The sequence below is a fragment of the Pyxicephalus adspersus genome, chromosome 6 (genome assembly GCF_032062135.1).
Source record: "Pyxicephalus adspersus chromosome 6, UCB_Pads_2.0, whole genome shotgun sequence".
Taxonomy (NCBI): Eukaryota; Metazoa; Chordata; class Amphibia; order Anura; family Pyxicephalidae; genus Pyxicephalus; species Pyxicephalus adspersus.
In genome coordinates this window covers 66,521,929-66,534,902 of record NC_092863.1, presented here as the reverse complement: position 1 = coordinate 66,534,902, position 12,974 = coordinate 66,521,929, and the positions used below count along the sequence as shown (strand labels likewise).

Genomic DNA, 12,974 nt, shown 5'->3' with positions numbered 1-12,974 from the left:
CTAATGGGACTTAAATATAAAAAAGGGGAGCTGGAATATAACAAAGGAGGGAAGGGAATGATGGGAGCTCTTAGGGAATCAGGCTCATGGAGTACCCATCAACATCTTTACAGGTAGCTATTACACATTCCTGAATTGCATTCTATGTTATTTGATGTATTGTGTATTAAGTAGTTACTAGATGATTACAGGGGTTACTACTAATAACTATGTCCATGTGATATATATGTATCATTGATTGAAGTTCCTATGTGTTTAAATAGCTGACAATATTGCTGTGTACTTTGTCTTACCTTGTTTTCTTAACTAAACTGTTCTTCTTGAATGACTAGCTATTATTTGTGCATGAACCTTCTTTAATTGAATATCTATATGCATTGATAGGAATATATTTTCCATATTTATGCAGATAATTAGATAAAAATATACCTAAATAACACTTGTTACCTGAATGGTACACTCCAAACACTGGCAGTTTAAGAACAGGTAGCTAAACTTTATAGTGAATATTTTGTTTAAGTAATGTATAAGTTTATATAGAAAAACAAAAATGGTTAGTTATAAATATGCTGATCCACTTTTTGCACATAATGTTATATGTTACATCATTTGCATAGCCAGAATCTGATCGTAACACAATTGGCAGTTTAAGTAACTGTTCTTTGCATATATGATTTCCCTAGCCTCCAATCTACTAAGTTAAAATCCACAATTTTATAGTTGGACCCAGAACAAGAGCTAAAGAAAAATCTTACAATAGGGGAAAACCTGCTCCAAGGACAACTCCCTAAGTGTAATTGAGCTCAATCATTTGCTTAAGGTGTTAAACTTTTATATTCACGGATACCAGTCACAAACTTTATTTTTATACCCAGAGACACTGATGATAGAACTGATTTTTGAAGTTACTGACTAGCAATGTGAGGAGCAATGTTAAATGATTCTAACCTCTGAGATCTATACACTATGTTGTATGGTATTAAGTGTTTTTTGTCTCCACACAAATTCAATCTGATTAGTGATCTCCAATGGTTTTAGAAAACTATAACTTTAAAAGTAGGCTCAGAAATAGTATTGTCTCTCTGCCTATATTGTGTCAAGCAAAACATATTCATTAGATAAGTTTCATTTTACCAATTTCTTGTTATCAATGACAGATATACGACAGCTACTGTATATAATGAAAGCAGTATTTGTATCATATTAACAGTCACAAGTAAAGAAAGTACACAGGTTTTACACATAAGGACAAAAGAAAAATCGTCTGGTCTTAAGCAGGTTCTAAAATTTTATACATCTAACCTCAGGAGTAAAACAACACACAGCAGATTCCAGAATCATTAATAATGTAAGAAACATTAAGTCAAAATTGAGAAGCCATAGGTAAAAAAAAAAAAAGTGCACCTTATGATTCAATAGCTTGCCAAACCACCTTTGGCAGCAATAAGTTGAAGTAATCGTTTTCTGTACTCATTTATCAGCCGCTCACATTGTTGTGGAGGAATTTCAGCCAACTTTCTTTAAAACATTGCTTCAGTTCATTGAGGTTTGCAGGCATTCATTTATGCATATATCTCTTGAAGCAGAACTTAATGTAAAAAAGAAATATTGTTAGAAGGCAAGTTTTTTTATTGCAGGAGATATCCCTTCTGCATTAAAAAAAACTTACTTGACTGTTCACAATCTTTTCTTTAATGTACATGCAGCTCATTGTACAATCCTCACACAGTTGGCTGCCGGAAATGCCTGAACTCCGGTATGCATATGTGGGAGTTACATCATTCATGGCCAATCAAGAATGAATTCTAAACCATAGATGAGCACCCAGTGAAGATGCTGATTTCCATGATAGAGCGAGGAGAGGTAAGTTAAAAAGTGTGATTTGGCAAGTTTTTATATTTTTTTTATTGCTAAAGGGCCATTGCCTGTCTGTCTTCTTTTAACTTTTTAAATTTAGTTCTATATTAAGGTCTTGTCACAGCATTTTTGATTAGGTTGAGGTCCAAAATTTGACTGGGCTGTTGCAACCTTGATTCTTTTAGTTTTCACCCATTCTCTTGTAGAATTACTGGTGTGCTTGGGATTTTTGTCTTGGTAAATGACCCAAAATGTCCAAGCTTTAGATGTTGCACAGATGGCCTCACATTTCAGTGTAGAGAAAAGTTCATTGTTGACTCAATGGGCCTGATTTATTAAAGCTCTTCAAAGCTGAAGAGGATACACCTTCAATAATAAACCATGGTGATCCATTAAACCTGGAAAGGATCTGGTCCAGGATTGAAAACATTTGCTAACAATTAGCAAATGACAATTAGGAAATAAATTCCAGGTTTGCTGGATCACCCAGCTTTACTGATGAAAGTGTTTTTTTTTTCAGCCTTGGAGAGCTTTAAAAAATTGGGCCTAATGACTAGAAGGTGCTCAAGTCCTCTGGCTGCTAAACAAGTCCAAATCAACACACCTCCATCACTGAGTTTGACAGTTGGTGTAAGGTGTTTAATTTGATATGCTTTTGTTGGGTTTTGCCAACATTGCACTTAGCATTATGGGCAAACACCTGTACTTGGTTTCATCTGTTCAAAGGACATGAATACCAAGTTTTTTTTTGCAATTTCTCTGAGCATTGCATAGTCTGACCTTGCAGTGAATGTGCTGGAACATCCACTCCCAGGAAGATTGGCAACTATCCAGAACACTTTCCATTTGCGTTTTCCAAGAGTTCACCGTACAATGATGGAATTCAAACACACTTGCTGACAATTATGTGCTGCTAAACAAATGCATCTTTAATAATGGACTGCTACTTACCTTCCTAAAGCTTATGGAAGTGCTAATCTGCATTTTGATTTAAATATTGGCACACTGTAATATGTCATGTGTTGTTCATTGCATTTATTGCATTTTAAGATCTGCTAAGGACCAGATGATTTTTTATTATATCCCGATACACAAAACCACGGTATTGAAACTTTGATTTGCTCATGACTGTATATGGACTATACAGACTTAGAATAAACTGCAGCTGTTACACTATGCCCTCTCTTAGTAAGCCATGCCAATATTGTGCCATGTGGTAAATCTCTGTATGATGGGCCTCAGGTCCCCAGTCTGACCCTACAAACACAATATTTACTGTAATATTGAGATTTTTTCATGTAATCTATTTATGTCACATCTTGAGAATATGATTCATTTTAGTGACATGGAATAAGTTAGTTGCAAAATACAAACTAGGCTGGCTCTATCACTGTGATGTATATACATACCTGTCCTAATGTCACAAGTGTTATGCTACGTGTTACCCAACAGCTGAACAACCCAGAAATGTGTAAAAACAGAGGGTATCTAGAAGTCACTGTGGAGAATACATAGCCAGGGCCAGGTATAGACTAGAATTGGTCTTAACCCCCCTTTACACATATGCTGCTCTTTCTTTTCTTTCTTGCAAACTTTTTCTATCATTTTATCCTTCCTTTTTTATTTTCATTATCAATCCTTTTTCAAAGATATTTTGGAAAAAAGCAGTTAATTTAAATAATCCCTGAGTTTGGGTTGTTTGGATTTTACTATGTTCTTTTACTATTATAAATGTCATAAAACAGCTCTACCAAAATAATGCATACTGTATAACCTTCTGATTGTGTATGAACCATGTTTTTATAACTAATCTTGTGTTAATATTCTCAATAAAAAATACTGAAAACAAACAGCATACAGTATTCAATACACACCGTATTAAGTTAGCTCTTGTCCAACAACCCTGCTGTATCCTAATCAGAGCAGAGTAAACCTTTTTTTAATGCAGCAAGTCTTTGCCTCTGAGACCTTCTTTCTTGCCAGTGGGGCCTCCCAATATTCCCATTTTATGAGCAAGACTATCAACTATACAGCTGCACAATATTTAAAATGTTTTAAATAATTCATGATTGGAAAAATGAAGATTTTCATTTTACAGCTTTTAATGAAGTGAAGAAATAAAAGATGAACATAATAAAAAAAGAAATGAGATACTGTACTATGTATATGCTTTTAGTATTGCTGCAATATACTGTATAGTGAATTTGTAATTACATAAAATTGTAATTTTCTTTTTCTATAACTGGAGGTTTCTTTACCTTATCTGAAATATTTACAGTACAAAAACTAAAGCTGGAAGTTGTAGTCTTCATAATAATGAAAGTGAAAATATTATACAGAATGATAAACTCGCTCCATGTGTAGAACATTTATCAGATAAAATCAGTTCCAAAGATTTATGATAGGACATTGGCTTACTTTACTTTACAACACAGTGCTTTGATCCTTTAATTATTTCTCAGCCAGGAAATATGTTTACATCTGTATGTGTATCTAAGGGTCACCAAACACCTTAAAATCTGATGGTACAATCAACTTTAGAGTCATCAAATATTTGTTTTTATGCATATAATAAAAATACCTACCTAATCAGACAGTCCCTTACACTATACAGTAATAGCACATCAAAAGGTCATCTGTTCATTTTAAAGAGCACTCAAAACCCATCTTTTCAAACCTGCCTACCTGTCTTCTTCTGTCTCTTAAACCCTCACTACTCACCTACCATTCAATATGACCCTTCCTAGTGTGTGCTGCATCTCCCACCTCTTAGATTGTAAGCTCTTCTGGGCAGGGTTCTCTCCTCATCCTGTGTCATTGTCTGTATCTGTCCGTCGTTTGCAACCCCTATTTAATGTGCAGCGCTGCATAATATGTTGGTGCTATATAAATACTATTATTATTATTATTATTACTATTATTAATATTATTATTAATAATAATAATAATAATAATAATAAAAAGACGGTTTTATAGGTGGATTTTAACTTATATGAACTTTGTGTTAGGGCTACATGAGTAATTTTCAGTAACTCAATCATACTTTGAAGATCTTCCAATGACTGTATAGCGTGGTAAAGTAGCACGTTACTACAATGCACAGCCAACTGTAATTGTGTTTGTATGTTTTCTGGTCCATTGTGATCCAACTTTATTAATGTAATTGAATTGTAGAAACTTTTCTTTCTTATATAGTTCTGTGCTCTTCTCTTCTTAAGATTTGATATGTGAGATTGCGCAGTTTCCGTTCCATTGCCAAGCAATCTTACAAAGTGGAACCAAACACTATTACTTGTATAGGAGAATCCACCCTCAGCAAATTAAAAATGGCAGATAATACATTTTGATAAGTGGATCAGTGGATTTGAGAAAAAAAATTGGATTTTTCACAAAAGAAAAATTTGCCATAATAGGTTTGGGGTTTTCCCAATGATCAAAAGATCCTATGCATTGGGATGGCCTAATGTAGTCAAGTGATGTTAGAATTACAAATAAAGACTGGGAGGCTTCTTTCTGTTCTGTATCTAAGTTACATTTTGTAACTTAGATACAGAACACAATAATACAATACAATAATTTCGTATTTTGGAGATATAAACCATACAGAATATCAGGTAAAGTTAAAAATTTGCTGTGAGCATATTTAATACAATAGTACATTGTGAAACCTTTAAATTGCCATTCATTACAGGATCAAAAATGGATTATAAATAAAGCTTTTACTTTTTGCCAGCTTCAAACAAACGAGATTGAAGAGCTTTAAACATGTGTTGTTTAAATGCATTGTACAAACATACCATTGAAAGCAATTTGGCAGTCCTAAAGCTAATGCCTTGCTTTAATACCACTGCAGCATGCACAACAAGTTGCATTGCATTTTGACACAGGCTGCTATTGAGGCTCGTTGGAGCATAAAGCATGTGGTAACTGAGCCTCTGGCCTTCATTTCACATCAGCATCATTCAAATATATATAATATTGGCTAAATTTTTACTTTAGTTATCTACTGAGTTAACAATATCTATATTTCTTTTTTGAAGTGCATTACCTTAAAGAAGGACGTGAAGGTTTCTTGTGTATGCTGTGTTCTATTATACGTGAGCTTTTATGGGGCACATGGCTCTTGCTGTTTTTTTTTGCAGTTGGGACATAGTGCACTACAGGAGGTAGAAACTTCTGCGACAGAACCCTGGCAAGTCTGCCTCCCGAATGCTGAAAGAAGGACAGGCTCTCAGAGGCTGGAGGTGTCTTACTACTTGTTGCAATAAAAGGATTCGATGGGCCATTCACTTCAGCCTTTTAGAAAAAAAGAAATGAAAACAAGAAAAACAATCAGTCAACACACTGCACAGAACAAACAATCCAAAAAATATTCAATCTCAAAGCACTATAGCCAGCTAATAACAAATATTATATAAAATTATATTCGTGGCTCATGGACTGTTATAAATTAACAATTTAGGCCTTGTACACATGAGCCATAACCAATCTAATCAGTTATTGAATATTGAATACAAACCAATGAAAATTGGCTGCTGACTAACGTTTAGAATAATTTTAGGTCTTATCTTTTTAGTGGATTAGAAATTGAATTGGAAGTGAAAATTGGACTTACATCTTTTTTTAACCTGACCTACTATGTATCTATGAATTCATAGGAAGTGGGTGAGGAGCAATTGAAGAACATCAAACTGTTAACAAGAATCTAAAAGGAATGAAAGGTCATTGTTGTGTGGATAGGTGTACAGCTAGAGTCATACACAGCTATACAATGGGTATTTGAAACTGAAAAATGTTATTTTAAAGTTAATACTTATAATATATGTCAATTAACATGACTGTTTTCAGAATTTGACTTGCTCGCACTTCTCTTTTAGTGACCACTGTGTTAATATAGAAGAAATGTAGATGACTAAAATCTTTGAAAAAAATGAAGTGGTGAAGACTATGATTTAAAATATTTACCCCTCTAAGATGTACTCAAGAATACTAAAGCCGCAAACACAGGTGCAATAGTCGTTGGAAAGGATGTTTTACAATCTATTCCAACGACTAGCACTGCACGATGCATGAACGAACCATTCTACTCTAGTCAGCCTGCTGCACGCTTTCCCCCTTTCATCGCATAAGAATCATTAGTTTCCATTATCCGTGGATCCGCCAGGATGGTCGTTCGGACCATGTAAGACTGGTGCTGTACACACGCCAGATTCCCGCCTGATATCGGCTCTAAGCCGATTATCAGGCGAGAACCATTGGACGTGTGTACGTAGCTTATTCCCAGGTCAAAATTCTGAGAAATGACTAGTGTACTAGTCGCACAGTTTCACTAACTTACATAAACTTTAAAAGCTACTTATTGTAATTTGTAGAAGGCAACCTAATACATAGAGTTTAATCATCACAATTTTGTATCACTAATAAATATTTGACATTTAAAAATAAGATTCAGTATATATATCCCATGCCAGGGAATAGAAGCAGATTGAAAGTTACTCCAGTAATTAGAAGAAAATGCTCTAACCCAATTCAATATTTCTAATAACCTAATTGTCTGACAGCACTAATGTGTTCCACAATAAATTTGTATTGTCAATCTGTACTATTTACAAATTAAAAAGCAAAGATTTCTGCAGGATAAAAGGCTAAGTAATTCAATATTTTGTTAATGTCTCTCAGAAGCCAAGTATTTTTCTAAATTAACATTGTTACATTCAGCATCTGCGGTGTCTAAAAATACAATCTGATTAATGCTACATATAAATTATTTATCTAGAGAACCAGATGGCGGAGGGTGGTAATGTTCAGTAGAACCACAGAGTTTTGCCAACATATGCTGTTAAATTGATTAAACAAAGCAGTCTTGTTCAAATTATTGTGCATCATTTTCTGTATCATATACTACTTCCCATAAACTTGCATAGCACAGAAAAAAATGGCATCCTACTTTGATCCAACACATTTTCGTCTTTATCTTTGAAAGGTGCATTTTTAGGCACAGCTTAGGGGCATTGGATTGCAACAAAAATGTACTGTAACATTCACTCTGTTTATTATTAGGTAAATGTAACATTCCTTGTCCATTCACTTGACATTCACTGAACACACTTGTCAATGGTGTGATGTCTGATAATTGCATTTCATTTGCATTTCATAAATTTCATGAAACTCCTCACTTTGTTGATATGCTTGCAGGAGAGCCTTTAAGAGGGATTTCTCAGATAAGTTGCACCTATGCACCCGTGCCTGGATACCAGACCAGTTTCTTGTGTCAGTCTTGCTCTGCTATTGGCTGCTAGTCATATTTTAACCTCTGTTGTTCCAGGCTTTGGTTTCTGGATCCTCTGCTTGTAACTGAGATTTTACCCAGCTATACCTGCTTGATCTCGACCCAGCGTCCTGTCTTTCTACCTGCCCGGACCTTGGTCTGCCCAGACCCTTACTCCCCCTTGCCATCTGCCCTGATCTCAGTCTGTCCCCTGCAGCCTACTCAGTACTTGAGTTTTTCCAGTCCCTACACTGAGCCCTTTGCTTCACCTGCCCCTAGTAGGGAGAGCCTGGGAGCTGCCACCTAGTGTTTTTGGGGCTGCAGCCCTACTAGGTTCTTTGGTACAAAAATAGCAAAACAACATTCATAACTACCTATAACTAAAAACAAATGTATCTTTCTAAATATTAATGTTATTATACAGTACTTACGGTATATAGCGCTGACATGTTACGCAGAGTTTTAAAAAGTCCACAGTCATGTCACTAGCTGTCCCTCAAAGGGGGCAATTTTAAAACTAAAACAAACGACTCAGGGGTGGAAAAAGTGCATTCAGATGGTAATTGATTCTTCAACACAAACCTCAGCAATCTTCTCAGCATCCAAGACTCTGGTGTCCTTTTCTATACTTTTATGTTTGTATAGAGTATTCCAAATTGCAAGTCTGAGGCCATCTCTGTTTGTATCCGACTTAAGGTCATGACAGATTTTTACCAAATTATAAACGGCACAGTAGGAAATCATCCAACAGTCTTCTGAAAAAAAGTAAAATATGTATATATGATGCAGTTATTACCCCGCTTCTTGTCCATCTAAACTTATGTAATAGATGCTTAAGAAACAAAAATCAAGCAATGATAAACAGCATATGCTAATTCACAGGTCCATAGGACATAATGTAGAACGGGTGTTGAAAGTGTGTTCATGTAAGAATGTTCTATGAAAAGTAAGGGCTAATAAACCACATAAACATCTTTATATACTGTTACAACATATTTGCTAACTAAATCTAATCACATATTATTGAAATGTATGTATAGTGGCATCATATTCTACAACAGAAAAACATCAAAGTGAGCACACAACAAAGAACAATGTTACAAAAAGTAAAAAAAAAAAAGTTGAAAGGATACGGGACATGCAAGACAAAAGTTCCTATTTTGTGTAGAAAACTGGTCACATCTCATAGTTAAGTGTCATATATTTTATTATAGCAGTAAGAAACACCCAGATAGATTTTTTTATAACATACCTAACAGTTCTTCTCGACTTCTTTGGACTCCTTTTAGAAGTAGTTATTTTTTTTTAACACCAATAGAACTGTATATATTACTAAGATGCATGTCCGTCTGATAAAATATTAACAAAGTAATAAGGCCCATAGGCGTGCACCCAAAATGTTCATTTGAGATGGTCTAAAATGTAGTATCAGGACAGCTGATCAGCACAACATTGTTTTACCAATCATTGTGGGACATCTGGTGGGAGCCATGCCAGATCACTAAATAGCCAACCACTAAAGACAGGTGAAATTTTACTAATCAGTAGGACAGAGTTGGGTACCTGATGCTCACCCTCTCCTTTTTCCTCTCTATAGAACACAACAGGTTGCTCAAACTTCCTGACCTCTAGCCTGCATAACAATCATTCTTAACACCGTCACCCTAAACATCAATCTTTTTGAGTGACAGTTTTTGAGCATTTGAATAAACATTCAGCCATTTATGTAACTGAGCAGAAGCACCAAGACAGATCTACAAATGTAATAATCTGCCCTTTATCTCTCAGCAACAAAACGTGCCTGCTACATCACCATCTTTTCTCCGCAATCCAAGCCTGTGAGGGGACACTTGTCATAAGGTATGGCTTAGGATAAAGGAAAGAGAAAGGGCCACTTTAAGGCAAAAATCTGTCACAGATAATTATATATTGGGGTATAGGACTAGAAAAAGATAAACACATCAGCTTTAAATGGGCTTTAATAAATTATATTTGTCTGTGACATTTTACTGAAATAGCTACCATCAAGACATCACGCTAACAAAAAGAGCCTGATTTATTAAAAGTTCTTCAGGGCTGGAGAGGATATACTTTCAACAATTTAGCTGAGTGATCCAGAAAACCTGGAATGGATCTGGTCCAGGATTAAAAACATTTGCTAACAAATAGCAAATTACTTTGAACAAATCCATTTCAGGTTTGCTAGATCACTCAGATTCACTGATGAATGTATATCCACTCCAGCCTTGGAGAGCTTTATTAAATCAGGCCCAAAGTTCTGCTGATTAGAAAGGTTAATCATTTCAATATTGTGTCTATTCTGCAGGATGCAGCATGAATGTACAAGTACTTCTGAAGTTTATACCTAATAGCATCTCTTTTTGTGACAGCATCACTTTCATATTCTCCTATTCTACCATTCCCTACAATGAAGGATATCCCTGTTAAGCCACAATAATGCACTTTTTATATCAGCTCTGCTTACATTGGAATAATTGTATCCCTTAGCATAAACAGCAAATGTTTTTCCCCCCATTACCATCACAATACAAAATATAATGACGAATGAAGGAATTGTTCATTTTCAAGAAAGTACCATGAATACATTTCTTTCCCTGTGGGATCCATATGTCTTGCTCTATTTGCATATTTATATATTTAACTTAATTCTACCATCATATTACCCATTTTTACTTTTACATTACTTGTCAGCCCACAACCCTGCTTTTTATGCAACAATATGACTTTGCCATTTACATATACTGTATTTTTTATTGTTGCAATTTACCATCTTAACAACCTTTTGAAGGTTATGCAATGGCTTTAAATTTTGTCTGTATATAAACCTAAACATAAACCCGATAAAAGCTCACGTACAGTAATAAAATTGGAAATCAAGTAAATCAGGTTTCCTTCTGCATTTGTCTTCTGTCAAAAAATGCATTTCTATTGTAATACTGAGTGAATTCCTGTACCTTAAATCAATAACAGTCATTCATATGCTTATAATTGGATCTCTGAAGCCCGATAAATATTTAACTAAAAAATATTTTTTCTTGTTCTGACGATACAGAAACACGGTTTTTCAATATCCATAGCCTGATATATATGCTTTCTCAATTTAAATCTGCTAATATAAATATATTGCATTCACCATGCCCAGGTTGCTGGTGGCTATAAAGTCAGAATATTCTCTTATATGTATAGGAAAGTTTAATAACACAGCTTCTCCATTATTCATAGCAGGAGTGAAAGCTTACCTTAACAGTTTTATGGGAAATACTAAACAACATTTTGTTCCAGCATCAGAATTTAAAATATTCAGAAAATATGCAATTTTGTGGTAAACATACATTTATGGATATATTGTAACTAATATATGAGAAAAATAAATGACCTATGGGCTCTCATTAGAGGTTCACCTATTAATTTGCCTTGGCTGCAAAATATACAAAAATGCATCAAAAATGGAAAGAGTTTAAAGCTGAACTCCAGGAAAAATATCATAAACAGTTATTCAGGTGAAGGGCTTTCTGTACAGATATGGCACATTTGCTATGTTACACAATTTTCCTTTTCATAATGACCCCCTTTTTCAAGTCAGAACAAGGGGTCACCTTACTGCCCCATAGTTTGATTCCATATTCCTCACTGTACCATATCAGCGCTTAGTGGAGACCAGGGGTGCGTAGTTGGTGTGACTACTGCTGTCCAGCACCACCACCATTGGTAAAACTCCATCTGCCACTCAACTATTCCCTTCGTAAGGTAAAAGTACTGTACTGTACTGCAGGCAGTTGCCTACTAATAAACAAAACCTGCAGAGTGGAGGTTGGCTGAGACAGTAAACAGATAAACTTTCCTTTCCCTGATGAGTTATTTTTTGACACAGATGGAAACAGCCTAGAAGACGCCAGAATATGCAGTGCTGTGCCAGCAACTGCACCATGTTGGGAAAGTAATGACAGGGAAGTTCACCGCTCCGCTGTCACTACCCATGCACCCATCTATCACTTCTACACCCAAGACTTCTCCAGCTAGTTACTACTGAACAGAACAGGATTTAAGCCTTGCAATCCAGTCACTGAGCTGAAAAATGTGAAAATGAATAGAAACAGGGTGAGGAAATAACAGAAAAAAAACTTGTATACTTTTTGAGGGCTAGCAAAGAAAGGATTGTGTGCAATTGCTTTCCATATCATTTAACACTCTTTTTAAAAGGGACATCAACTTTTACAAAAGTGGTAGAGTTCTAGTAATGATGGTGTTTTCCTGTAATTTGTATCAATAGGAAACAGTTACAAGCTTTTTTTTTAAATAACATTCAGGACCACCAAGTTAATGCACATATGTCCAACAACTAAATTACAAATGAACAAAAAAAAAAATACAATGTTTTGTTTTAAACTTCGGGTACCATAGAAGTTTGTCTATACAAATGACCGCTTACCACAAAATGATGTATAGAATTTAATATGTTCTCTTCATCTCCCAATAAAACAGAGTATTTTATTTTTATTTTGTAATATCTAGAAGATTTATTACATCAATATTGTTCTTTTTATTTGTAATACTTAATTGCAGACAGTATAATGTAATAAGCATTGCTCGTGCAAGCAAATAAATGAAGTATTAAGAATATTAGTTCTGTCAAAACATTGTGTCTTGTTTTTAAATGAATATAATTAAACAACAATAGTTTTGAAATAGAATAGGCTATATAAGAAGAACAAAAATATCCTTTCATACTTCTGTAGGAATAGGAAAGCATAAAAGAATGTTTATGTAATGCCAGTTTGTTTTTTTTGTTAAAGTATTCGAGAGTTGAGGATTAGAATTGCTGACGATG

General features: G+C 34.8%; 1 protein-coding gene across 1 annotated transcript in view; it reads right to left on the bottom strand.

The window, feature by feature from the left end:
- The window catches only part of TMEM232 (transmembrane protein 232), an 88,832-nt gene that overhangs the window by 43,729 nt on the left and 32,129 nt on the right, over window positions 1-12,974 (bottom strand). The window contains exons 12-13 of the mRNA XM_072416098.1: window positions 8,708-8,880; window positions 5,906-6,153 (exon numbers count right to left, since the gene is read on the bottom strand). Coding sequence (XP_072272199.1) covers window positions 5,906-6,153; window positions 8,708-8,880 — 421 coding nt within the window. The remainder of the gene's footprint in view (window positions 1-5,905; window positions 6,154-8,707; window positions 8,881-12,974) is intronic.